The sequence below is a fragment of the Cyanistes caeruleus genome, chromosome 25 (genome assembly GCF_971803275.1).
Source record: "Cyanistes caeruleus chromosome 25, bCyaCae1.hap1.1, whole genome shotgun sequence".
In the NCBI taxonomy this organism is placed as follows: Eukaryota; Metazoa; Chordata; class Aves; order Passeriformes; family Paridae; genus Cyanistes; species Cyanistes caeruleus.
The window spans coordinates 1,954,356-1,982,069 of record NC_141725.1 but is presented as its reverse complement, the minus strand read 5'-3'; the positions used below and the strand labels follow the sequence as shown (position 1 = coordinate 1,982,069).

At 51.1% G+C, this 27,714-nt stretch overlaps 1 protein-coding gene across 2 annotated transcripts in view; it reads left to right on the top strand.

Annotated features, from left to right (window-relative positions):
• REXO1 (RNA exonuclease 1 homolog) overlaps positions 1–27,301 on the top strand; it is a 44,530-nt gene extending 17,229 nt beyond the window's left edge. For both annotated transcript variants that reach the window (XM_086862435.1, XM_023943020.2), the window contains exons 3-16: positions 3,204–3,305; positions 5,590–5,791; positions 6,457–6,620; positions 8,761–8,898; positions 10,283–10,406; positions 11,459–11,572; positions 13,414–13,551; positions 15,560–15,673; positions 16,256–16,329; positions 19,736–19,846; positions 20,163–20,278; positions 20,463–20,601; positions 23,803–23,923; positions 24,856–27,301. In XM_086862435.1, coding sequence (XP_086718561.1) covers positions 3,204–3,305; positions 5,590–5,791; positions 6,457–6,620; positions 8,761–8,898; positions 10,283–10,406; positions 11,459–11,572; positions 13,414–13,551; positions 15,560–15,673; positions 16,256–16,329; positions 19,736–19,846; positions 20,163–20,278; positions 20,463–20,601; positions 23,803–23,923; positions 24,856–24,944 — 1,746 coding nt within the window. In that variant the 3' untranslated portion in view covers positions 24,945–27,301. The remainder of the gene's footprint in view (positions 1–3,203; positions 3,306–5,589; positions 5,792–6,456; positions 6,621–8,760; positions 8,899–10,282; positions 10,407–11,458; positions 11,573–13,413; positions 13,552–15,559; positions 15,674–16,255; positions 16,330–19,735; positions 19,847–20,162; positions 20,279–20,462; positions 20,602–23,802; positions 23,924–24,855) is intronic.
• The last annotated feature ends 413 nt before the right edge of the window (positions 27,302–27,714 follow it).

Here is a 27,714-nt window from a genome sequence, read left to right as displayed (position 1 = left end):
AGAATCTCTTCCTTGTTGTGACTGAGTGTTTGTAAGTGTTTGCACCTCAATTTACCTGCTGGATTGAAAGCTGCTCTGAAATGCGAGGGTTCAGTTCCCTTTTGTGTGGAAGGTTTTCAGCTTTCGGGGTTATCAATTACTTATTGTCTCCATCTGGCCTGAGAACCTTGGGGGTGTGGATGGCAGGAGAAAACGCTACAGGTAGTGAGTTTTGGGGGTTTCAAAGCCAATCTAAGATTGCCAGTCTGGGCACTGCCTTCTTGTTGCTGCAGAGTTTAAGGAACATTGGGGCAGGTAGAACCTGGACAGGGTGTTGGTGCAAGTAAGTCCAGTATTTGTCAGACACTTTGGAGACTCCCCAAATTCATCTTTCCTATTCTAAATGCATACTACAGGTAGTTCCTCAGGATCTCTGGATACCTTGTGGATGGTGCAAGCAAGAAATGGAGGATAAAATTTCTTCCAGTGGTACCAGGGGCTTCAGATTAAGGAGGTAAAAAGATAGTATTTACATAAAAAGAAAATAGTTGAAGGGCACATAATCTGTGCCCTAGCAGGAATTACTGATCACTGAATTCAGAAAGTGCTGAACCAGGGGCTGCCAGCCACAGCAAACAGTTAATTGTGGCCTGGGGTGACAAAGCTCAGCTGTCAGCAGCCACGTGTGGCTCCTTTGTATCCCTGCACTGAGGTTTGGTTTCCTGCTCTTTTGGGAAGGAGGCTCACTGCAGCACAGGGATCCTTCTTTGGGAGATGGGTGTCTGTGGGTAGGCACCTGCTGGGTGGGATTGGTCATGGGGCATTGCTTTTGGTCATGGAATGATTTCCTAGATGGACACGCCCTGGTTTGACACTGGCCAAACACCAGGTACCCACAAAAGTCACTCACTTGCCCATCCCTGCTACAGCTGGGCAGAGGAGACAAAAAATTCAAACAAAGGGTTCATGAGTTGAGATAAAGACCAGGAGAGAATACTCCAAGGACACAAAAGGCTCAGCTTAGAGGTACAAAGTGAGTTTCTTGCTAACAAAATCAGAGTAGGATAATGAGAAGTAAAATAAGCCCTTAAAACACCTTTTTACTCCCCAGCCCCTCCCTTCTTCCCACTGACAGCACAGGAAGACAGGGCATGGGGCTTTTGGTCAGTTCATCACTGACATTTTCTTCCACTGCTCTGGGAGAGAAATCCTTCCCCTGTGAGACCATGGGGTCCCTCCCACGGGAGACAGTTCTCTGTGAGCTGCTCCAGTGTGGCTCCGCTCTCACGAGGAGCAGCTGTACTGCACCGTGAGTCCCTCCTTGGGCACACAGCCCTCCCAGAACTGCTGTGGTGTGGGTCACTCTTACACGGGGTGCAGTCCCCCAAGGACAAGCTACTCCAGCCTGGAAGCAGGGCCCCCTCTCTCCAGCAGGTCTCCCATGGGCTCACAGCCTCTTCCAGGCATCCATCTGCTCTGGTGTGGGCACTTCCCCATGGGCTGTGGGTGGATCTCTGCCTCCCCTATGGCTCCCCAGGGGCTATGGGTGGATCTCTGCATCCCTTGTGGATCCCCATGGGCTGTGGGTGGATCTCTGCATCCCCTGTGGATCCCCATGGGCTGTGGGTGGATCTCTGCATCCCCTGTGGATCCCCATGGGCTTCAGGGGCACAGCTGCTTCACCATGGTCATCACCACGGCTGCAGAGGAATCTCCAGTGCCTGGAGCACCTCCTGCTCCTCCTTCACTGACCTTGGTGTCTCCATGTCATTTCCCTCACATGTTCCCACCTCCTCCTCTAGATGGAATTAAAACTGCATGCCCCACTTTATTTTGATTTTATTCTTAAATCTGTTATCACAGAGGTGTTACCATCTCCTCTAATTGACCCAGCCTCGACCAGCAGCTTGTTCATCCTCAGAGCCATTGGGGATTGGCTCTGCTGGACATGGTGGAAGCTTCCAGCAGCTTCTCACAGGAGCCACCTCTAGCAAACAGCAGGCCGTGCAAAACCACCACAACCTGGTGTTGTTTGGTCTCAGTAATGTGCCAGGGCTTGGGATGGATCTCAGGGCAAGGTTCTTCCCCCCGAGGCTGCTGGCACTGCCCAGGCTCCCCAGGGAATGGGCCCGGCCCCAAGGCTGCCAGAGCTCCAGGAGCGTTTGGACAGCGCTCTCAGGGATGCTCAGGGTAGGAATGTTGGGGGGTCTGGGCAGGGCCAGGGGCTGCACTGATCATCCCTGAGTGTCTCTCCCAGCTCTGGATATTCCAGGATTCCAGGAAGCTGCATATGGGCAGTGCCATGCTTTTCCATCTGGGAAAATTGAATTGTGAGAGAGTTTATTAGGGATGTGAGTGAATTAACAGACTTCAGAGTTCCTAGGGAGCCAAGTGATTCAGGGTGAAGTGCTCATCCAGAGTGCCCTTGTGGTGATGAACACAGGCTCATCCCTAAATCCAGCCTTGGGCTCTGTTGCTGAATTTCAGAGATTGTGAGGCTCATCTCAGAGTTTTGCCAGGAGTTGTTTTGAAAAACTGAAAACAATATTGTCTGGAGAGCAGCTGGAATTTTGAAAAATAAACTTGTGTTTTGTATCACTTAACAACTGAGTTGGATTTCAAGCAGATTTCCATGCGGTTCTCGTTGTCCAGGAGCAGGTCTGAGGTGTCAGCTTGGAGTAGTTCTGGCTGAAGAGGTGCTTCTGCCTCCTGCTGAGTTTCTGGATGTGACCTGGATTGTGTCACCACAGTCTTCCTGCAGTGACAGCTGTGGCTGAACCTGCAGAAAACATTTCCCTACATGTGGGGGCACCATGATTTGGTGTTGAGCCGGTGTCAGTACCTGCCTGGGGCAGGAATGAGTCAGTTCCCAACTTCTTAAAAATCCCAAACCACCCCAAACCCCCTGGACTCTAAAAATGCCATGGGAGGTGAGGTGTGTGAGTGGCTGGCAGGGGAGGGCTGTTCAAGGCTCCTGTGGCAGGTAAGGCTGATCCTGCCCCATTCCAGCTCCTGGAGCTGCTGCTGGGGTGGGAATGACCTGCTGCTGTTCCTTGGCTTTCTTGGTGGCTCCTGGGGTCACAGCAAGGTTCCTGTCAGTGGCCCAGCAGCTGACCACGTGTTCTCATCTGCCCCCCCTGCAAGGTTAACCCAAAAGGAGACTTCCCACATCTCCCTCTTGCAAGGGATCTTCAAGTCTGTTCTCCTGTTCTTTTGTTTTCCAGCCATCCAAAGAGGAAGCAAATGAAGAAAAGACAGAAGATAATTTAACTACCTTGTTTCCTGGCCAAAAAAGAAGGATCTCTCATCTTGTCAAACAAGGAAATGTAAGTACAAATTTAGAAGCAGATGTTAATTTGTTCCAAGTGAGGATTTTCTGTCCTGACCCTGGAAAAGGCTGCACTCCCAGGGCCAGGCAGCAGTGTGGGAGTTGTTTGTGCTGGAATCAGTCTATGGCACTTTTGTTTCCTCTTTCTAATTTCTCAAAAAACTCCCATGCTTAAGACCTGTTAAAAGTGATAGAAAAACTTAATAAACCTTCCTAAAACCAAGGGTAGGCTGGGAAGAGTGAATGGATTGTGCTCTTGGTGTAACCCTTTGGGATAGGTTGAGGTGTTTATTTTTCTCCAGTATAGCTTCATTCAGCAATTTCAATAAAAATTAACACAAGGTGACTCTGCTGGTATTTTTCTGAGCCTTGTGGACCTAAAAGATACTGCAGGAATTTGGTCAGATGTTTAAAACCATTACCTTACATCTGTTCTGAATCAGCCAAGATCTCAGCAGCATTTGTTTGGATACTCTTCTTTCCCAGTTGTGCAAATACAGAGGAGAACAATTAAAACCAAAAACAGCAAAGAAGACGTTCTGATTTTTTATTCCTTTCTTCCTGGGATTTTGATTCATGTTTTCTCTGAGGGTTTAATGTGTTTCCCTCCAGGTGCTGAGCACAGATTAGTTTTATGTTACAGCAGGATAAGAGTGGAGGCTTGTGCACTAATTTGAGTTGGGTAGTCCAAATTAATTGTTCTGTCTTTCCTCTCTGCCTAGGAAAGGTTTTTTTGCCTTTAATAATTTGAAGCCCTGGGGTCAATACAAAGGGTTTTATTTAACTACATATCTCCAGCCAGTTCATGTGGTTTGATAAGGGCTCTTTCTTCCAAAGTGAAGAGATAAGAGACTGAACCAAATGGCTTGGAAATTCATTAACTCAAATATTTATTGTAAAGAGGCACCTTTTAGACATGTACAAATTTTTAAATGTATTTTCTTAATGTGACAGCTGAACCCAAAATGCTTTGCAAAGACTGGAGCCCCAGAACAGCCTTTGCTTGGGCAAACAGAGCCGATCTGGTGTGTTCAGCTGCCAGGACCTGCATTCCCTGGAGTGTCTCAGCTCAGAGCAGCTCCCAGCTCTGTCCAGGAGGTGCTGTAACACCTGAGCTGCCACTTTTCACCTCAGAATTGAGGCCTGTGCTTTGCTGTGTCCCTCCAAGTGGAATATTTGCTCAGTCTTGCTCATGATTTATGGCTCAAGGACTGAGCAGGAGAAGGGGAGGAAGCCGAGTTCGGAGTTGGTTGCCAGGGGAAATGGGGGGCCAAAGGAATTGCAGGTGAGGCAGAAAATGAGTGGCCTGTCCTGCTTGGAAGTCTGTAATTATAATTTAATGTCTGCCTGAGTTCAGTTTGGTATCCAGAAGCTGCTGTCAGCATCAGAGGCTGGGAATGCAGGAGGTGCCAGTTTGCCCCTAGGTGTTACACCGGGCCACCCTCCTCCAGGGAGACTTCAGGGGAGGCCTGTTCCTCACATTTCAAAGGCTGTTGAGCAGAGTGGAGAAGTTTGTACTACTGCTGCTTCTCTTGCACTTCTACTGCTGGGAAACTTCTCTCTTTGCTGACATAATTTCTGGCACTTTTGCTGCAAACCTTAATTTGGCCATCAAAGGAAACGAACGTGTGTGGAACCTGTTTGTGCTGTACCAGCTGAGGCAGTGAGGTGCCTCCAGAAGTGGGCAGGGCCTGAGCCTGTTTGAAATTCAGAGCTCAGTTTATGTAATGCCCTGATCTCATAAATATGTATCTGTGAGGGTTTTAAGCAGTTCCAGGGCTGCAGAGAGGTGGGAGCTGCTGTGGTGCAGAGGTGGATGCAGGAGGTCCTTGGGGAGGGAGCACTGGAGCTCAGTGTCATGTGGCAAAGGGGAGTGGAGAATTGTCACCATTTTATTGCAATAGAAAGCAAAGTGGGCAGCACAGGGCTAGGTTTGTGTGCTAGGGCAAGGCTGAGAGTGTTGATGGAACCCAGGACTGGGCTGGGCACAGCCATGGGGAACATCACGCCACTTAAAGCAGTTCATTAATACCACCTGCCAATTGAGGAACGTGCCAGTGAGCTGGGAGGCCTTCCCAGAGCGTGAATCATTAATGCCATGTTTGTTAAGGGTGACTCTTAATTATTTTGTTCTGGAAGACATTAGGGATCTTGTCCTCTCAAAAGCCTGTACTTGCTAACGGAGGGGTTGAGAAGAAGAGACCTTTCTGGGGTGAGTGGAAGGCAGGGGGTGTGGATGGAGCAGGGGAGCTGCTGCCCATAAATGCTGTTTGTCTGTGCAGGCAGAGGCCCCGAGCAAGCCGGTGGTGCGGCCGTACCGTCCCCCCACGGCCCAGGAGGTGTGTTACCAGAGGATCCAGCTGGCTCAGCAGCAGGCAGCACAGCTGGTTGGGGCTGTTCAGAAGACCTCCCTCAGTTTGCCAGGAGAAAAGAGGAGGATTGCTCACGTGCCAAATGCAGCCCTCACCGCAGCAGCCAAGCAAAGTAAGCCAGCGGTGGGATTTGGGATCGCTGTCCTGTCCTCCCCCTGGTCAAAGGCACTACCGTGTGTTTATATTTCTCCTGAGCACATGTGGAACTGTCAGGGGATGTATAGGGCTGCCCATGACTTGAATCTTTGCTGATAGTGTCCAGTGGAAGGTCTTTACCTGGGAAATTCCATCCTGTTCTGAAAAGTGACAGGTCAGATGTGTACAGCCTCATCTGTCTCACTTGGCCTCCCTTACTTCAGCCTTTCCTTTTTCTGTTTCTTCCTTGGATTGTGTTTGTTCTTCATTCTCTCTTCCATTTAAGCCTTCAGAGGTGGCAGGAGCAGGAGGGAAGTGCTAATTAATGCTCATTGCTGTCCCTTTGTAGTGGAAGGGCTCAGAGCTGACGTGTGGGGTGTCAGTGACAGAGCTGCCAGAGTTACCTCTTTAAACTCTGCTGACTCAGTCACCCCAAAACAAACACAAATGAGACACGTTTCCTGGCAGAAGATTTCTTCATCCTTGCCTGCAAGGTGGTAAAATTACCCAATTTGTATCCCTTTGGAGACCTGGATTTGAGAAAATCACAGCTTGCAGCACAGGCCTTTGATAGTGAGTTCATTCTGGCAGCCTGAAGCCCAGTGGCAGGATTTGCACCCGGGTGTTTTGTGTTCCCTGCAGGCCTCGGGAGCAGTAAGACGACTCTTGGTGGCAGGAGTGTCACACCTTCCAATGACTCTGAAGCCCCCACCCTTCCTCTGAAGCCTTGCACCTTGGCTGGGATGGCTTCCAAGACCACCACCACCATCGTGCCCAAAAGGGTAGCACATGTTCCCTCCTTACAGGTAAGGGGAATTTGAACTCTTTCCTGTCATTCCCTGGGGAGGGTGGAATGTTTGATCCTGCTGTTCCAAGTTTAGCACTCCCTGAAAGTGGTGTTTTGATTATGTTGATTAAGTGGGTTTGTTTCTTCCTGTGGTTTTCCTAGATAGCATTGTATAAAAAATTAAACACTCGAGGGATAGGAATTGAAAAAGGTAAAAATACTTAAGTGCTGCTCTGATCTCTGTGAATATTGATCACTTGTCTCCAGTTTAAGCCTTCTCTTGTGCTGACTGGCCTGGCTGTGTTTGGGTCAGGGGCTTGGAACCTCCTGTGCTGAAAAGCCAGAGATGGATTCATGGCCTTCCCAGGCTCTGTGGGCCACACTGAGGCAGGTGGTTATGAATAATGTCCCTCTGTGACCTAAATAGTAAAATGTGATCACTGAACTTCATGCTGCTGCTAGTGTTTAAAGAAAAGACTATTTTGTCTTTGTTGTTTTTTGGCTTTGGTTTTTTTTTTTGGTTGGTTTTTTTTTTTTTTTTTTTTTGTTTCTCTTTACCCTCTGGGATCTCTGCCCAGCCTTTGGGTACCTTTGCTAGGAGTTTCTTAGCAGAGTGACAGGACACAGGGAATGGCTTCCCAGTGCCAGAGAGCAGGGATAGAGGGATATTGGGAAGGAATTGTTGGCTGGGAGGGTGGGCAGGCCCTGGCACAGGGTGCCCAGAGCAGCTGGGGCTGCCCCTGGATCCCTGGCAGTGCCCAAGGCCAGGCTGGACGGGGCTTGGAGCAGCCTGGGATGGTGGAAGGTGTCCCTGCCATGGCAGGGGGTGGGAATGAGATGATTTTTAAAGCCCCTTCCCACCCAAACCATTCCATGATTCTGTTAAGTTCCTCCTTTCCGTGAGCATTGGGAAGCTGTTACTTGCTCAGACAATAACAGAATTCAGAATTCCTCATGGAGCAGCCTGGGGATGGCAGAAGGAGCTGTTTGCTGGAGTGGATGGCAGAATGTGGTTAGTGCCAGGACTTGATTAAAGATCCCTTAATTGATGATATTTTGTCAAGATCTGTCATAACTTGCTCTGATTATTTCTAGAAGAGTGAAAGGTAATTTTTTTCCTTTCCCACCCAATCTGCCACCATAGTAACGTAGAACTTGAAGCTGATTAAAAATAAGAGAAATAACTGAAAGGATAAAATATTTAGCAGAATTACAGAGGTGCTTAAGGGTATCATATTAGAGACTGAGAATTTATATATTTAACAAAAAGGACCAAATCCCCTTGAACAGGGCATCAAAGTGAGAGTCTCCTGGGGAAAATGAGCACTTTTCCCATTGAGATAGGACCAGTTTGTCCCCTTGAAACAAGCTCACATCTTCTACAGAGCTGTTTTTATTCCAGATTGCAGCAGATGGTTTGGTTTATGGATATCTCTTGGGTGGGATGGAGAACAACTGACAAAACAATTGGGTGTTTTAGAGATGAATGTACATTTTCCTCTCTGAAAAAAGAGGCAATTGTGCTGTGATGTGGGGAATAAACTGGTGTGAAATGGAAAGCTGCAGTGGTGGGTCATAGCTCAGTCCAATATGCAGGTTTTGAAGAACATACTATTAAATTGGAGGGATAAATCCATTCAGGAACATCATGACTGACATTAAAAAAGAAAGAAACCCCCCAATGTAGTCACTCTTCAGGAATGCCCCAGGAAGTGGATGGGTTAAGTGACTGCCAGCCTGGCAGGAGGGGCCTCCTGTTCACTCTTCACAGCCAGAGAACCAAACCTCTCTGGTGCCCATAACTGGAGTTGTGTGTTCCTGGCTCCAGAGCAGTCTGTGATGCTCAGTACCATCCTAACCTCAGATCTCTTGCTGGAAATGTCAGCATTCCCTGCTCTGGAATGCCTGTGTGTGACTAATGCCACTGGAGTCCTTGGCTCCTGGCTGATTTCAGAGTCAAATACAGCTGTTTTCTAGAGCAGTTAAGGCTCTGAAGGTGGTGAAGCCTCAAGTGGTATTTTTAGTATCAAAAGTGCTGCGTGTTAAGTTTGGCCAGATTTTCAAAAAGGAAGTCACCCCTTGATTAATAACAGGAAGTGGGAGAGCCTCGGAGCAACATCCTGGAGCCTGACCAGCCTCTTTCTCTGTCTCACCTCCAGAGCACCACTTTACAGAGGCCTGTTATTCCCACAGAATTTGGTGCTAAAGTCCCAACCAACATTCGTCAGAGGTATCTCAATCTCTTCATTGATGAGTGCCTGAAATTCTGCTCCTCCTCCCAGGAAGCCTTCGACAAGGTCTGTACAGATCCCTGCTTCTCAGGAATAAAGTTTGCAGCAGAGAGTGACATTTCTGCCTTGGCCAAGACTTTCTAAAATTGTAGCAAATCCAGAAAAATGGATTTGATTTATGCTTGCAAAAACTGGGGGTGGGAACTAGATGATCTTTAAGGTCCCTTCCAAGCCAAACTGTTCCCTGATTCCATGAAAACTCCCCTATCCACAAACAGTTCAGTTGAGGAAACCAGCATTAAATATTACCAGACTGAAAGTGTCATTCCAGTGGGGGCTTCCAGTAGGAAATCCCATTTTTCCCTTCATTTGGAAAGCTTGCCTGATCCCTTTAATAACCCCAGGAGAGGAATGCAGAGGAATTATATGTTGTGGTTGAAGACCTTTTGCTCTGGTGCAGCCAGAAACACCCCCTGGAATGAAGGTGTTGAGCACAGGGAAGTGTTTGGGATAGATGTAATTGGTTTAGAATTGGTCACTTACTGCTTCTGAAAGCTTTTAAGGAGACTTTTAAGGAACCTTCTAGCAGTAGGGACAGTATAGTAGGGTTTCCAAAAGCAGAGTTGAGAAGGTAATACATTTTATTAGAAAACCTTGGCCATTAGTTGGGTAAATGTGTGACATTGTGGGGTGTGTTCCGAATCAAAGCAGACACCACAGGGATTTCTTTTGTGGGATTCCACCTTCCCAACTTCCTGTTGCATCCAAGGAGTCACCATTTGCCAAACCTCCTTTTCCTACCAGTTAAGATCTTGCACTGCACCAAAGTGGGGAAAGCAGCCTTTCCCAGGCAAGAGCAAGAATCAAGAACTACTTGATGAAAACATGGCAAGGATAAATCTTCCTGGGATCAAGAGCAGCTCTGGAATACTTAAGCCAAGGTGGCAGCAGACTTTATATTGGGGAGGAGAGAAGGGATGATACCAGTTTAAAATATGCTAAAGTTTGAAGAAAATAATTTTTTGCTAATTAGGAAATTTTTATTAATCTCTTTGGGAAAGTTTCACATTAAAGTGCTTTTTCCAGCACTTGGTTTAAAATAAAATCACTATTTTTTCTCTTGCTTACCAGAGCAAGGCCCCACACACAGTACATATTGGTGCCATGTTCTGCTTTATTACTCAATTCCTTGTCAGGCAATGTTTTTAGGGGGGGTCCTACTTGGAGTCTGTATTTTAAGAACCAAACATTTATTTTCTCCAAAAGCAATAGAAGCTGTGGCTGCCCATGCTTGGAAGTATTCAAGGCTAGGTTGGATGGGGCTTGGACCAACCTAGGATAGTGGAAGGTGGAAAAAAATGATCTTTGAGGTTCCTCCCAACCCAAACCATTCTGGGGTTCTGGGACCAGTGGGAAGGGAGTGTGTGGTGCTGACTTTTGCTGTTCACAGGCCCTGGCAGAGGAGAAGGTGGCCTATGAGCGCAGCACCAGTCGCAACATCTACCTGAACGTGGCTGTGAACACCCTGAAGAAGCTCCGCAGCCTCGTGCCCAACTCCCCGGCCAGCACCAACAGTAGGTACCTTGCAGTTTAACAGCTGGAGCCCTGCTGGGAGTACAAACCACAGAGAGAAACTTGTTTGAAGAGCCAGAACCCATTTCTCAGCAGCATTATGCTGAAAGGCAAACAGCTCCAGTTTAGCTTTTTATAGCCTGGCAAGCTTTAATGGGCCTTCAAGAGGCAGGTCCTGCAATGCTTTGTTGGCTTTCTGAGCCTAAATGGAGATAATGCCACACGGGTGTGTTTTTTTTTAGCACAAGTTCTTTCAAATGAAAAGCCCTGCTAATGGAGTAAGTTTCACATGATGCCTTCAAAGTGATAGACTCGTCCATCACCACAGAAATCTGTTACACACATTAAGCTTCAAGAGAGAAACGAAGAGGGTTAAGACATTTCATTATTGGCTCTCGAGAGGGTACATTAAACAATCAATTTGTGCTGTTCTTGTGAATTTTTTTTTCCTCTGGTCTCTTCCTTTTTCTCCCCTCTGTCTTCATTACGTTCCTGGCCATTAGGCAGAGCAGCTGAACTTGGAGGCTGGCCTTTAGGAGAGGGCTGCCAGTTAATGATTAGTAAAAAGCCCCTCTCTGCCATTATCTGATGTGCTGAGCATATTCTAGAGCTCTGAAGCTCCTTTCTGAAAGAAGTTGAAAGGTCCTGCGTGGGAGGTTGGTCTGCAGGGCCCCAGAATCAAAGCTGCTTCCCGGGGGTGGGTGATGCCCTCGCACAGCACATGAAGGGGTCAAGTTGTTTCTGTTCTGTCTCCTCTCTTGCTTTTGGTCAGTTGGAGGGCTTGCTGTGCAGAGTGAGCAGGGAGAGCTACAAGTTTCTAGCAGAACTGTAGAAGTGTTAGGCTGACGGTGTGAACAGAAAACTCTCTGTGGTGCTGGAATGGAAATGCTGGGCCAGCATGTGGCACAGAGAATCCATTTCTGGAGCAAAACAAGAGCTCAAGAGGATAAACACAGCCCTCTTCTTGCCCATGTGTAGTGTCCCAAACCAGGACTGAAGTCACCCCCTGGGTACCTGATCTCTGTCCCCCTGTGCTGTTCCCCTCTCCTTACAGAGACAAGTAACAAGAAGGTGGTGTCCCACGAAGCTGTGCTGGGAGGGAAGCTTGCTGCCAAGACCAGCTTTACTCTGAACCGCTCAGGGAGCCTGAGAGCCGAGGATCTGACAGGTCAGACCCTGCTCCTGCTGGGCTGTCACTTGTAAGGGTGGAGCTGAGGTGTGACACTGACTGGGGGGAGCAGAATCAGGCTGCTGCATTCACCTCGACTTGTGGGGGCACTTTGGGCCCTGTGAGAAGGATCCAAAGGTGTTGGAGAGTGTCTGGAGGAGGGAAACGGAGCTGGGGAAGGCTCTGAGGAGCAGCTGAGGGCACTTGGCTCGTTCAGCTGGAGCAGAGGAGACTGAGGGGAGGCTCCTCGGGGGCTGCAGCTCCTCCCGAGGGGAGGCGGAGGGGCAGGGGCTGAGCTCTGCTCTGGGACAGGGACAGGAGCCCAGGAAGGGCTGGAGCTGTGCCAGGGCTTGGGATGGATCTCAGGGCAAGGTTCTTCCCCCCGAGGCTGCTGGCACTGCCCAGGCTCCCCAGGGAATGGGCCCGGCCCCAAGGCTGCCAGAGCTCCAGGAGCGTTTGGACAGCACTCTCAGGGATGCTCAGGGTGGGAATGTTGGGGGGGGTCTGGGCAGGGCCTGGATCAATGATCCCTGAGGGTCCCTTCCCACTCAGGATATTCCAGGATTTTATGACCTGCTGGGATTTCTTTGTTAGGAATTATCACTTGGCTGTATCATGGAGCTGCAGAGTCCCTTGGGGGATGGTGACACCCCTGACCAGTGCCCTCCTTCCATCCTCACTGGGGCTGTGAGGTCACTGCTGCAGCCTGGCTGGCTTTGATGGAGCATCAATAACTGTTCAGAGCTGCCTCTTGTGCTTTGGGCATTATTTAATTTTAACTTTCTTGCCCTGAAGCAATTCTTTACAATGTGCCTGTCAGATTAAAAGGCAAACTTAAAAATCTCCATCTCTGCAGGGCTCAGTTTCACTTTCACCAATGTCACAGTAAGGTCGTATCGTAGCCAAAGGGTTGTGCCATGAGCATTTTTCATGTGAGCTCAAATCAGTTATGGGTATTTTGGTTGCCAAGAGATGTAGGCAAATTGTGCAGGAGATCAGAGAAGAGCCAGGGAGGCCATGGAGCAGAAGGAATTGACATTGAGAAAGCTTAAAAGGGCCAGTATAGCTCAGCTAAGCAACATCAAAGGGCACCCAGGAATATTGGAAGGGTTTAACACAGCAGCCAAAGGAGATATTGGGCAGAGTGCAAGAAGTTATAATTATTCTGTGAAATTAAATGAGCAGCCTGAAATCAGGAAGAAACTTCCGATAATGAAGTTTTTAGTGAGCTGTGGGTGGCCTTTGAGGAGTATTTGAGGGCTGGGTTACCAATTATCAGCTGTTGAATTTAAACATTAAAATGGGAGAAGTCTCACATTTAGTGACAGGACACAGGGAATGGCTCCCAGTGCCAGAGGGCAGGGCTGGATGGGATATTGGGCAGGAATTGTTGGCTGGGAGGGTGGGCAGGCCCTGGCACAGGGTGCCCAGAGCAGCTGGGGCTGCCCCTGGATCCCTGGCAGTGCCCAAGGCCAGGCTGGACGGGGCTTGGAGAAACCTGGGACAGAGGAAGGTGTCCATGCCCATGGCAGGAATGGGATGATCTCCAGGGTCCCAAATTGGGCTGGGTCTATCAGTAACAGCAAGGCTGAAGATGGGTCTTTTGGAGGAATTCTGTTCCAGCTGTGCTTTCCAGACTTCATGCTCCTTGTTCAAGGAGTTTAAAAATCAACTTGTGCACTAATGACCAGACTTCAAAAATTACCACCAGCACCTTTTCTCCTGTCCATCCTGAGCTGAGGCAGTGGAAGCAAGTTGAGAATAGTGGCAGGAGAGTTGGTAAAGGCAGAGAAGCAGGCAGTGCTTTAGTGCTGGGAGCTCAGCCCTGTGTTTGTGTGCAGGAGCTGCCCTGTACCGGCGCCTCAAGGAGTACCTGATGACCGAGGAGCAGCTCAAGGAGAACGGGTACCCAATGCCTCACCCCGAGAAGGCCGGACGTGCTGTGCTCTTCACTGCAGAGGAGAAGAAAGTGATTGACTGTAAGCTCTGCTGGCTCTTTCCTTCTGCAGGATTTGCTGGATGCAGCTGGAGCTGCCTGTTGTGGTTGTGTAAAGGTCTCAGTGTGGAGCCTTTGCTCCTGTTGTGACAGAGAATGTGGCTGCAGGATTCCTGCATGGGGAGTTTCTTCAGCTTTCACATCCTGAGAATGCTGTTTTTCACCCAGAGTTTATAGTCTGTGGGACTGTGAGGCTGAGGGAGGTTTCTAATTTCTAATTCCCAGTTAACAAGTGACAGGATAAAAGGAAACAGCCTCAGGTCACACCAGGGGAAGTTTAGATTGGATGTAAGGGAAAATTTCTTCATGAAAAAGGTTGTGAAGCATTGAACAGGCTGCCCAGGGCAGTGCTGGAGTCATCATTCCCCATAAATATTGAAAAAATGTGTGGATGGGCACTTGGGGGACATGGTTTAGTGGTGACCATGGTGGTGGTGCTGTTGGTTGGACTTGATCTTAAAGGTCTTTTCCAGCCTTAGCAATTCCATGATTCTGTGCTGCCAAAGAACAGCAATTGAGCAGGTTGGAAAGAGGCTCCTGTTCTGCACTTGGTGACCCTCCCCTTTCCCAGGGGAAGGATTTTTCTGTCTCTGTGAGCTCTGTGAGCTGCTCTTATGGGGGGTAAGGACTGACACTGGGCCAGGCTGGCTTTGCAGTGGGTCCTGCTGTGCTGCTCTGGATTGCAGAGTTTTCTCTTTGATCTCACGGCACTGCTGGGCCAAATAGTTCCCCAGAGCCCTTTTTGCAGCTGATCATAAAATCACAAAATAGTTAGGATTAGACTTTAAAGCCCCTCTCAGGGAAGGTGTCCCTGGAACACCTTTCACCAGACTGGGTTGCTCCAAGCCATGTCCAACCTGGCCTTGATCCCACAGGTTTCCTCAGGACAGGATGGGGTCCTCTGAATTTTCTGAACCCATGGCAAGATTTCTGCTCCTCAGCCCCTGACTAAAGCAGGCTGTGCTGCAGCAGGGATAAAACCCAGACTGGGGATTTCTTTTGAGGTGCTTTGCCACGCTCCCCTGAGCATCTGTGTGGAGAGACCTCTCTAAAGTGTGTTAAGTGCTCATCCATGTTAACACCTTGTGCCTACATTTGTCCTGTGGTTGCTGAAGCAACCTGGGCAAAAGCTCTCTTGCATTAACACTGTCAAGTGCTGTATTTGTGAGAGCCCTTTTTTCCAAGGAACCAGCCAGCTCCTTTGTATGATCCTGAGCTCACATTCCTGGTTTTTTTCCCGTAGTTTTCTGCAGATGTTGCAGGATCTTTGAATTTCTTCTTATTTAACTAAAGCTGTTTGCTGCCACTGTAACCAGTGGGCTGGTGTTGGGCAGAGCTGGGAATGTGCTAACAGCATTAATGCTCACACCAGAACTCATGGAATTACATGGACATCAGAAGAATGATTGCTCTTTCACAGTGGCTTTTTGCATCTCCCTTCCCCAAATTTTGGGCAGTAAAAGCAGAGGTGGTAGGAGGGAGCAGTTGCAGACTGCCCCTTTGCTGGGCCAGACCCTGCCCTAAGTGCTCCTGGGTTTAGCTGCTGGAAAATCCTGACAGAAAAGCTGTGCCCTGGAAGAGCTAAAATGTCATTTGGAAGTGACAAGGCACAGATCCCCTGGAAACCAGGCTTCATTAGCTCTGGTGTCCAAAGAATGACTTATTTATCCTGTTTCTTAAAATAACTGTGTTAGACTCCAATGTAATTTGCTGTGCATGGAGAAACAATGCAGCAAACCTTGATGGAACTGGGGGGCAGCTGATGTGGAGCAAAGCCACCAGAGAGTCTGGTGTTTGCCTCTGGGAAGTGTTTGGAGGGCAGATTTCAGAGAGATTGCTGTGTCTTTATAGGAATTTGGATTCCTTTTTAACAGAAAACATAATTTAACAGCATTTTGGGCTTGAGTGATTGTGATTTCCTTTGCTTTGGCCAGGTTAAGCAGGTGAGGGGTTTCCAGTGACGTGGCTGTTGTTTCTCTCCTGTCCCCAAGCCTCGTGCAGGATCTGCTGTCGCTGTGGCACCGAGTACATGGTCTCAGCCTCGGGGAACTGCATCCGGAAGGAGGAGTGTGTCCATCACTGGGGGCGGCTGCGCAAGCAGAGAGGTACAGCCCTGCCAGGGGGGTTGGCCTGTGCTGCCTCTGCTCCAGCTCCAAACACAGCTTTGAGCTTCATTTTGGGGCTTGTCACGCTCCCAGGTGGTGACAGGTCCTGTGCCTGTCACTGAAATGGCCTCACAAAGAGGTGCTGGACTTGCTGATCCCCAAAATGTGACACTGGGGCTGCAGCAGAGGTGCTTCATCTTCATTCAGAAAAGTAAAGGAAAAAACCTTCCTGTGCTTTTTGAGAGAAATCAGCCTTTTAAAAGGCTGACTGGGAGCACTAAAGGTCTGTCAGTCCCAGGAGGATTCACTGATCTTGGTTGAATTCATTTGCAGTGAGGCACTAACCTAGTTTGAGCTCTGCTCTGCTTTTCCATCAGAGCATCCGAGTGGCTTCTGGAGTTTGTCTGGCTGAGTACCAGAGGCTTAAACTCTTCAGATTGCTGCCTGTGAATCCACAGTAATTTTCCCCCTGTGTTTGACACGTTATTGTGGGGATCCAGGGGATCTGCACGTGAAAGCTGAAGTTCAGGTCTCTTGTTAACAAGACTGTTCTCCTTGACCCTTCATCTCTTGCTCTTTCAGTGCCAGGTGGGTGGGAAACTCACTACAGCTGCTGCTCCGGAGCTGTGGGGTCACCAGGCTGCCAGGTTGCTAAAGTAAGTGATGGAACAACACCTTTTTATTCTCAGTGACATTTGTGCTCTGCTCACAGTGGCAGTGGCTGGGAAATCCTTGCTTAATCCTTTAGAAGAGCAGTGGCTTCCCTTAAGGGGATAAAACAAGTGCAGCTTAATTTTTTTTTTGCTCTGAAGTGGTAGGAAAATCCAGTATTTGACACTCAGCTGTCTGGAGTGGGCTGGGTTCATTTATCCTGAGCTACCCAGCTCATCTACTTGAGGGACATAGAAAAGCTGATGTTCTTTAGTGAATTGCAGAAGAAATGAGAAATAAGTGATTTCCTTTCAAGGAGCAGTCCCAGAGCCTTGGCAGCAGTGTGCCAAAGCCTTTTTCCCATCTTTTCCTTTCCAGATTCCCATGCTGAGGTAACTTTCTCCTGGTGGACAAATCTTTTCTGAAAAGTTTCCTGTCCTTGGTTGTAATGAGGGAACGAGCCTTCCCAAGGAGCCTGTTGTACCTCCAAAACATCACAAAACTTCTTTTGAGGGAGCCCAGCATTAGAAAAAATAATGAAAAACCTGCTCAGTTGTGGAGTTTGATAGAGCAGAGCACTGTTTAGGGTGCCTTTGCACAGATGCTTTTTTCTTGCCCTTGGGAGAGTTGGTGTCCCAGCCTGGCATCCCCAGACTGTCTTGTGCTTTTCCCTCAGCTCTTTGGGCATGCTCCTTGTCACTTGTTTTAGTGACATTTTTATATTTGGCACCTGCCACACAAGAGAAAACAAAAAACTCGAGGTAGAAGGTGAATTCTGGACAAAATTCAAGGTTTGTTACAATTGGAAGAGTTTTCTGGGCACCATGAAAGCCTGCCCTGTACAATTGGATTGGATGGGATCAGGTTGTTCCTTCTCTTTCTTTTCCACATGAATTTAGGATTTTTTAAAATCAGCTTCTCTGGGTAACCTGTGCCAGGGCCTCCTCACCCTCACAGGGAACAATTCCTTCCCAATATCCCATCTAACCCTGCCCTCTGGAAGTGGGAAGCCATTCCCTGTGTCCTGTCACTCCATACCAGTATAAAGAGTCCCCCTCTCTTTTCTAAACCCCCAGTTTTCACAGCACCCTTTGGAAGATTTGGATCCACAACCTGCTCAGTTTCCACACAGTGAAATTTTGGGATATTGGGGAGCACAGAATCCTTCAGTTTTAAAGAAGGGCTTTGAAAGCAGAAAATATCTGTAATAAGACACCATTCTCAGTGTCTGAGAGACCCAGAGCTGGTTAGAAAAGCCCGTTTGTGTGTGTCCAAGCACAGGGTGTCCCTGCCTGGGTTTGCTGCAGTTAGGCAGGGAGGCAGGAGATGGCAGGAGGGAGCTGTGCTGCTCCAGGGAGCCTGGAGTGGCTGCTCTTTGTGATATCCGAGGCTGCTCCTTCCTCAGCTCTCAAAAACAGGAGCAACTTCCCTGCCCTCCTCCCAGCCAGGAAGAATTGGGCAGTTTCAGAACAGCAGCTGATAGAGAAAAATACCTAATAGAGTTTGTTTTTGTTTTCACTTCACTGCTCAGTTCTGTTGTGTTACACAGGGAAGGAAGGGCTGAGGGAGAGGTGTTTGCTGTCTCCTGGCTGCTGAGCTGCTCTCCCCATTCCCTCAGCAGGGGATCCATGCTGTGGGTGCAGAGTGGACAAATGTGTCCCCTTGCCCCTGGGCAGCAGTGATCCATGAGGCCTTTGGGCAGTGCTGGCAGTGGATGCAGGGAGGGATTGGCCTCTGTATTGGCCCAGCTGCCTCATTAACTTCAAATGATGCAGTTCCTGTGCTCTGGCTGGACCTGCAGTAGTGACCTGTGCAAGAAAATATGCAAATCCTGCTTTGGTTTCCTCTCTGCCCACACATGTCAGCTTTACAAGGGCCTCAGTTCCTCATCTCTCCAGCCTTTAATCCTGAGACAACCCAGAACAATTTAATTCTTTGTAGGGTGAGACCTATGGGAAGCCCTGTACCAGGCTGGGCACTGCTGAGGCCCCACCTCAAATCCAGGGGTCAGTTTTGGGCCCCTCATGACAAGAAGGACCTTGAAGAGCTAGAGTGTGTCCAGAGAGGGGAACAGAGCTGGGGGAGCTGGGAAGGGGCTCAGCCTGGAGAAAAGGAGGCTCAGGGGGCCCTTCTGGCTCTGCACAACTCCCTGCCAGGAGGGGACAGCCGGGGGGGTTGGGCTGTGCTGCCAGGGAACAGGGACAGGAGGAGAGGGAACGGCCTCAGGCTGGGCCAGGGGAGGTTTAGATCGGATATTAGCGAAAATTTCTTCACAGAAAGAGTTGAAAAGCATTGGAAGGGGATTTCCAGGGCAATGGTAGAGTCACCATCCCTGGAAGTGTTCCAAAAACACGTGGATGTGACACTTGGGGACGTGGTTTAGTGGTGACCATGGTGGGACTGCTGGGTTGACTTGATGATCTTGGGAGTCCTTTCCAACCTTAAGGATTCTGTGATTCCATGGTTTTGAGCATGGTGAAGGAGGCTGCTGTGATTGTGCACAAATACATGGAGATTTAGGGACAGACAAAACTTAAACACAACCGGGGAATGAGGGAGGGAGAGCATCACCTCTGGCTGTGGAGCAGGTTGGTTTTACCTAAAACCATGTCAGCAGGCAAAAGGGCACAGCTCTGCCTTGCCCTTGGTTACCTGTTCCTGCTTCCCCATTAAACTTCATCCAGCTTAGAGCCCCTGGTTCCAGGAAGGTTTCAGGATAACCAGTAGGATCTGTGCTGTGGAGGAGTGTGGGAGTACCTGTGTTGTAACAGCAGCTCAGTCATGCACTGGCTTAAGCCACTTGTGAAATCACTCCCTGAGTTTTCCTGCTGGATCTTGTTGACCCTGGAGCTTTAGCTGGGAACAATGCAGAGTGCTTGGAAATTCCCTGTATTGCCTCAAGTGCTGCTGGGCTGGAGCTGCTGGTGGTGTGGGCTGGCTGTGGGATGCAGTGGCTGTGAGACACACTCTGGAGCTGGGTGTCTGCTGCCACCTGCACCTGGTGCTCACGCTCACACAGGGATGTCTGGGGTTAGGATCCTGCACTTGCATCCTGTCCTGGGCTTGTCTTGGCCACAGGAACCAGGAGCTGGAGTTACATCAGTGTCAGGCCTCAAAGTGACCCTTTCTGCCTAATTTTACTCCAGACTGAAAGCTCTTTCTCCCCAGACATGTGATGTCCTGCTCCTCCACGTGCTGTCAGTACGATGCCACCAGCCTGGATCTGCCATTGGAGTTAGGGCTGCCCATGGCTGTGTTTGCTGTGAACTTCTCAGGCTCACTGTGGGCAAAACTTATTCCTCATTAAGAAATTATTAAAAACCCATTTCTGTTGAACTGGAGGTTTGTTGGAGTGGGCTCTTTGGCTTCTTGATCTTATCATCACCAGCTGTCCCTGTCTTTTCCTTTCAGCAACACGTGCACGATGGGCGCAAGGAGAGCCTGGATGGCTTTGTGAAGACTTTTGAGAAGCTGCCCACGACTGATGGCTACCCTGGGATCTACGCCTTAGACTGTGAAATGGTGGGTCCAAAGCCAAAACAAAGCTTTTTGGGACTGGCTGAGGTGTGACACAAGTGGCTGAAGGGAAGCTGTTTCCTGACCTCATTCTCTCTGCTCTGAATATTGGTGCTGGAGGTGTAAATGAGCTCTTATTGATTGGTGTGTTTGACTTGAAGGCTGTGCAGCCCTGGCAGGCTCTGACTGGCCCATGCTGAGCTGTGCTGCTGCCTGGCCTTGCTGCACCAGATGTGCTGCATTTTGGGGGCTGCAGCCCTTGGGTGAGGGGCTCCACACCGGTTGGCCTGTGCCTCTCATCAATCTGCCCTGCTCCTTGCAGTGCTACACTAAACAAGGACTGGAGCTGACAAGAGTAACTGTGATCAACTCAGAGCTGAAAGTGGTGTACGACACCTTTGTGAAGCCAGACTCCAAGGTGGTGGATTACAACACCAGGTAAGGGCTGTAACACCAGGTGAGGATGGTTCTCCTTGGGACAGAGCTTCGTGCTCTCCCAGGAGCTCAGAGTGGCTGGGAGCACTCTTTGAAACTCCACTGCCCACACTCTCTAAGGGCTGAGGGGCTTTGGGCCTTGAGGTGTTTGTTCAAGTGAAGGACCCCCTCCTGTGTCCTGTTGCAGATTCTCAGGTGTGACAGAAGAGGACCTGGAGAACACAAGCATCACCCTGCGGGATGTCCAAGCCGTCCTACTGAACATGTTCAGTGCAGACACCATATTGATAGGGCACAGCTTGGAAAGCGATTTATTTGCACTAAAGGTAACTTGGGCTCTTGCCTTCACATCTCCCTGTGGTGCTTTCCCACCCTGGGTGGGGGTGAGATGTCTCCTTCAAATTTAGGAACTGTTTATTTCCAAGGACCAGGAGTTCACAGTAGTGGGGTGGCCTCACCTCAGGTCCTGTGTGCAGTTTTGGACACCACAGTACAAAAAAGCCATGAAACCATTGGAGAGTGTCCAGAGGAGCTGTGAGGATGAGGAAGGGTCTGGAGGGGCCTCATGAGGAGCAGCTGAGGGTACTTGGTTTGTTAAGCCTTGAGGAGACTGAGGGAAGACTCATTGTGGTCTTCAACATCCTCATGGAGGAAGAGGAGGGACAGGTATCCTTTCACTCTTGTGACCAGGGACAGGAGCCCAGGAAGGGCTGGAGCTGTGCCAGGGCTTGGGATGGATCTCAGGGCAAGGTTCTTCCCCCCGAGGCTGCTGGCACTGCCCAGGCTCCCCAGGGAATGGGCCCGGCCCCAAGGCTGCCAGAGCTCCAGGAGCGTTTGGCCAGCGCTCTCAGGGATGCTCAGGGTGGGCTTGGTGGGGGGTCTGGGCAGGGCCAGGGGCTGCACTGATCATCCCTGAGGGTCACTTCCCACTCAGAATATTCCAGGATTCCTTGTCCAGTCTCTGAGCCTGTTTGAAGCTGGTGGTGGTGGAAGTGCAAGGGAGTGGGGTCATGTGTGTCATTCATGGTGTCACCTGAACTTTTAGTGGCTGCTGCTGCCCAGGGTGACAGGCCTGGCCAGGGCTCTGAGCAGCCTCATCTAATGGAAGATGGAACAAGATGGTCTCTAAGGTCTCTTCCAGCCCAAACCATTCCATGATTTATGACTGATCCCAAATCATGTGCCTCTCACCCCTGCCAGATCTGTTCTCTGTTCTGTGCCAGCTTTTCTAGGAATTGTGGTGTTACTTTGATGAAGTTATTTTGACATTTTACCTGTCCTGTTTCCTGCCTGGCCCTCATCAGCCTGGTGTGTCCATCCCTCAGCCACCTCTGCCAGGGAGTGTGTCCTGCCCTGACAGGGGTTTGTCCTGGGTCACCAGGAGAGCGTGTGGCAGGCAGGAGCCAAGTCTTTGTGTTCCCATGCCACAACTTCCCTCAGCCATTCTTTGTCCCACAGCTCTCCTGCTGAAGCCTCTGTGGCTGCCAGCCCTCAGGGCTGGGCTGGAAGCAGGAGCTTTTAATGCCTGTAAAACACTTCACCTCTCCGTGGCACCCTTTATCCCAGCCTTGGAGAGGCTTCATCATAATCAGAAAAACATTATTTCCAGTTAGATCAGCTCGAGATGACTGCCCTGGCCTCACAGAGGCTTGATTTTCTCTCAGCACCACAGCTTCTGCCAAGAGGAGCCCAGAGCAGTCCAGCAGAGCCGTGGGGTGTCACAGCAGAATGGCCGAGGGCTGTGGCAGTAAAGCCATATCTCACTAATGGCTGTGGCAAGTTCCAAGTGCTGATGGCATTTCAAGTTTTATTTAAAGCTTTATCATCCTGTTTCCTCAGTCTTCCTGATCTACATAAGTAATTACCACTGTGTCTGGGAGGGTGCCAGAGCTGAGTGCAGTCCAGGGGAGATTATCCATAACGTTGGCAGATTTATACTCCAGGGAGGGGAGCAGGTTGTTTCTGTTACAGTGCAGCTGTTCTGGGGCAGTTCTGGAGCTGTTACTGATGGGGTTATGGCTTGTCCTGCAACATGAGCTGGTGCCTGGAGGCAGAGGGGAGAGGGATTATCAGGATCCTGTTGGAATCATCTGTGTTGGGACAGGACACAGGTTTATCTCTTAAGCCCTGCACTTCACTCCTGTGCTCAGGATATGGCATTGCCTTCATCCACATTCCTTTAGCTCCCACTGGATGCAGCAAAGGATTAATCTTGTCTTAGCCTGAGAGGAAGAAATTGGTGTTAAAAAAAGCCAGCCTGCTCTATGGTTATGGACTTTGTCAGGTGGGGCCTTTGACTGTCCCCAAGCCCCTTGGTGCAGGGTGGGGAGCACTTTGACCTGTTCAGCATCCTCAGTTCCTCCAGTGTGGTGACAATTCATAGCTGAGGTGTTGGATTAGAGGGCTGGAGCTCCTCTGCTTTGGAGCCAGGCTGGGAGAGCTGGGGGTGCTCACCTGGAGAAGAGAAGGCTCCAGGGAGAGCTCAGAGCCCCTTGCAGGGCCTAAAGGGGCTCCAGGAGAGCTGGAGAGGGACTGGGGACAAGGCCTGGAGGGACAGGACACAGGGAATGGCTTCCAGTGCCAGAGGGCAGGGCTGGATGGGATATTGGGCAGGAATTGTTGGCTGGGAGGGTGGGCAGGCCCTGGCACAGGGTGCCCAGAGCAGCTGGGGCTCCCTGCAAGTGTCCAAGGTCAGGCTGGATGAGGCTTGGAGCAGCCTGGGATGGTGGGAGGTGTCCCTGCCATGGCAAGGGATGGAGTAGAAGCCCTTTAAAAAGTCCCAACTCAAAACATTCTCTGATATGATTCAGTGATAGAATTTCCTTGTCCCATTCCATCCTTGCTGAGCTGGTGCTGGTTAAAAACTTCCTGTTGAGTCACTTCTGGTGGATGGGAGGATTTAGGGTTGGTTTGCACCCCGAAGGCCAGGCCTGCTCTGTAGCAGCAGTGTGATGTACATCCTGCTTTGGCGTGCACATCCTGCCCACTTCTGTCCCCATCTCAGAATCCCAGAATGGTTTGGTTGGAGGCACCATGAAGATTTACCCAGTTCCAATCCTCAGGGATGCCACAGACTGAGCTGCTTCATCTTGAGAAGCAGTTGAAAGGTTGCTACAGCTCCCACAGAGGCTGTTGTGCAGTCAGCTGGCTCTTCAGTTTAGTTTTCAGTTGTGAAGGACTCAGGAGCTGTTCCAGCTCCTCCAGGCTTTGGGCATTAAGGATTGGCCTGTCCTGCTTGAGTTACCCGAACTGGATGAGCCCTGAATCTCTGCTGGGCTGCATGTGAGGTCTCAGGGCTCTGGGAGCAGGCTGGCACAGCAGTGGGAATCCTGTGTGCACACACCCTGCCAGGGGACTCATCCTGGATCCCAGAGCCTCCTGCCAGACTGGTTGGGTCGGAAGCTGCCGAGAGCATTGCACAGAGCCCCAGAGGTGACCGGAAGGTTGCTGCAGCGTGGCTGATCCCAAGGAGTGCCTGTCCCTGTGGGAGGGGGGAAATAACCCTGTTCCTGTGCTCCCTCCCTCAGCTGATCCACGGCACTGTAGTGGACACAGCCATCGTGTTCCCCCACCGCCTGGGGCTGCCCTACAAGCGGGCCCTGCGCACGCTGATGGCCGACTACCTCAAACGCATCATCCAGGACAATGGTGAGACCTCTGAGGGACCCCACTTCCTCCTGGGTGTGCTCTCCTCAGCCCTGCCTTCCTCTGCTCTCCCCAAGCCCATCCTCTTGCTCCTGCTGTTTTCTCCCCTGCATGTGTGTGGTAGCTGGGAATGTGCTGACATAAGGAGCCTCAGCCACAGCTGGTTTCAGCGTGAGCCCTGTTCTGAGGGCAGAGCTCTCTGCTTCCCTCCCTGTGCTGAGTGGGACAAAGGAAATGGTGTGGGAAGGCTGAGGGTGGCTCTGCCAAGGCCAGGCCCTGCCCTCCCTTCCCACCCTGGCCAGCTGAGATGGGTCCTGTTGGAAGTGGAGCCTGTTCCCTCCTGGATTCCCTGAGCACATTGGAAACACTGCTGGGGAAGCTCCCAACTGTTCCATAGCTGGTGGTGTCAGGATGAAACCCAGAAAAAAGTGTGGGTTTAGTGGGAAAAAAAAATCTTGCAGGGCCTAAAGGGGCTCCAGGAGAGCTGGAGAGGGACTGGGGACAAGGCCTGGAGGGACAGGACACAGGGAATGGCTTCCAGTGCCAGAGGGCAGGGCTGGATGGGATATTGGGAAGGAATTGTTCTGTGCCTTCTGTTCTGAAGGAATTGTTGAGGGTGGGCAGGCCCTGGCACAGGGTGCCCAGAGCAGCTGTGTATCCCTGGCAGTGTCCAAGGCCAGGCTGGATGGGAGGAACCTGGAGTAGTGGTAGGTGTCCCTGCCATGGCAGGGGTGGCACTGGATGATCTTGAACAAACCATAAAACACAAACCATTCCATGATTCTGTGGAATTCCTTAAATCCCCGGCTGTGGCTCAGGGTGCTCCCAGGTGTGGCTGTGGCTGCAGGGGATGGAGCAGCTGGCTCTGCCTGGGGAGCTCCCTGTGCTGTGCTGAACAGGCAGCAGGGGCTCACTGCCTGTGTTTGTGTCCCCAGTGGAAGGACATGACTCCAGTGAGGATGCCCGAGCCTGCATGGAGCTGATGGTGTGGAAGATCAAAGAGGATGCGAAAGTGAAGCGATGACCTGCGCGTTGTCTCTCTGCTGTTCTCCTGCACCTCTGTGAAAAAGCAGTGCAATAAATGCCCACAGCCACTCTGTCCCCCCGTGCCAGCAGCATGTTCCTGCTCCCCAGCCATCCCAGCAGGACTCCTGGACTCACACCTGCAGTCCCTCTGTCCAGCTGGTGGCTCTCAGATCCTCAGACTCCCCTGAGGGATTCTCTGTGGTCCAAGCACTGCCTTGTGGGCCTGGTAAGGTGGTTTTGAGTAGCACAACCAGAAGTTCTTGGTTCCTAGGAGAAGCTTGTTAGAGGTAGGTTGGAGATGTGCAGAAGGATCTTTCTGGTTCAGTTAAAGGTAGAGTGTTTACTTTTTTCTTTTTTCCCAAATGTAAGTTAAATTGCCTCTGTACTCCAAAGCAGCGTTTGGAGAGGGGGGAGATGGAAGAAGGTTGGGCAGGCAGCTGTGAGTGGATTGTGTAGCTGGTGTGGGAAGCAAGATCTGAGGATCAAGCACTTGGCAAGAGATCCTGGTGCCATCCCACTGCAGAGCTGCAAAGAGGGAGGCTGGCTCTGAGCAGCTGGAGGGAGAGGAATGAGGTGGGATCTGGGAATTGCCACCTGCTGTGCCCCAGGTGAGCTCCTTGCTGAGGGCTGGCTGGCACCTGGCTCTGCAGTCAGTGCTAAGGAGGAAACCACGAGTGTCACACCTTGCCCAGACCTCAGGGAGCCACGTGGCAGGACAGGGACAAACAGCTCCCAGAGCCAGGGAGAACCTGCATCCCATCACTGCAGGGTAGGACAAGGCTCCTTCCCTGACCCTCAGCTTCCAGCAGGGCCCCAGTGAGCTTGTGTTCAGAGAACAAGGTTTTTTGGGGTGTGCAGGTAAGGCAGGACTCCCCACCAGCCTGCCCCTGGTGCTGGGACTTGGTACAGGCAAAAGCAATAGGGGAAAATCCTTCATTTTTGCTTGTTTACATGCTGGGAATTGTGTAGAGAGCGAAGGAGCCAGCTGTGTGTCTGGCACCTGGACAAAAGCAGCTGCTGGGTGTGACTGTCACTGGGGTGACTGGGGCAGAGCCCAGGCAGACTGGATGCTCCTGGTGGGTCCCTGTGCCCAGACCCTGCTGCTGTCTGGGGACAGCAGAGCTGAAGGGACAATCCCCAGGGCTGGGGTCTCTCAGCTGGGGTCAGGGAGCACCTTCACCCCATTCCCAGAGCAGTGACACCTCGCCCTCCCTGGCAGCACTGGAATTGTGTCCCTTGGTGGCTGCTGTGTCCCTGGCATGGGCTGGCTGTGTCAGTCTGGGGGCAGTGGGGCACAGGAGCTGCTGGGGTTTGTTTCCTGCTCACTCCCTTGTAGCCCTGCTGGGCTCAGGGTTTGGGGACAGCTGTGTTTCCCCTGCATGTCCTGCTGAGCTGTCCCAGCCTGTGGGCAGGAGTGGGCTGGGCTGTGTTCCAGGACAGGGATGTCCTGCTCCAGCCCCATGCTGGGCCTGGTGAACTCTCCCCATGCCACTGCTGCCCTCAGAGGCAGGGAGGCAGCTTCTCTGCCAGGCTCTGTGGGAGCCACCAGGAGAAATGGGGCTGTAAAGACTCCTGTTACTGCTGAGCCCATCTGTGTTTCTCCTGGCAGCCCTTTCCTTACCCCAGGTTTTGGGGATGCAGCTGCCTGCCGCTCCCCCAGTGCTCCACACCCAGCTCTGCTCCTTCCCTGCCTTGGGGCTTGCACCCCAAGCAGCCTTGGGACACCTTGGCCTGTAGGGAACAGTGCTGTTCCTGCCCAGACTGTGGGAGAGACAGAGTTCAGTGCTTCCCAGCTGGGGAGGGAAGGTTTGTTCTGCTTCTGCCTCTTTCCCATGTTTATCCCCCATTTATCTTCACCCCTGGCTGCAGCGATGGAATGTCCCTGGAGCAGCCACGTCAGGTCTCAGATCTGGCTCTTGCCTCCTGCCTGTTCCTGACAGGCAGCCCCTGCTTCCCACAGCAGCTCCTTCCCTGTCAGAGCCAGGGCATTCCAACATGGACACGATGTGCTGGTGTCCTGCTTGTGGAGCTGCTTGGCTCGATCCCATCTCCTGGGACTGGGGCAGGCAGATGGTTCCTCCAGGCAGGAATCCCCTGGCATCATTTCCCCTTCCTTTCCCCATGCTCCAGTCTAAGCTGAGGCTTTTGGGGTGGGGGTGTGTTGCCTGTGTCAAGGGATGTCCCTGGGAAGGTGGAACCATATCCAGCCACACCATCAGTGTGGTCACAGCCAGTCCTGGCCCGGGGCTGCCATCGCCTCCCCAGTACCAGAGCTTTGGTTGGGTTGTACAGAACGATTGTAACCTGTAACTTTTTGTAATTGTTTTTAATAAAAGAGTGTTGACTAGATGCACATTTCTGAGTCTGGGACTGCTCTGCCTGCAGAAGAGTTGTGGAGGGGAGGTGCTGGAGCCATCCTGGAGCTGGGGGGCTGGGCAGGCTTCCCAGGAGATCCTTGCCCAAGCTGGAGAAATGAGTTCAACATGTCCAAGGTCCTGCACCTGCACCTGGGCAATCCCAGCCCTGAGCACAGACTGGGAGATGAACTCATGGAGAGCAGCCCTGGGGAGAAGGACTTGGGCTGTTGGTGGGTGAGAGGCTCAACCTGCCCCGGCCACAGGCACTGACCCCAGGAACCCCCCTGTGCTGGGCTGAGCCCCCAGCGTGGGCAGCAGGGGAGGGGGGATTCTGCCCCTGTGCCCCTGTGCTCAGGTGAGACCCCACCTGCAGAGCTGCCCCAGCCCTGGGGAACAACATCAGGGGGACGT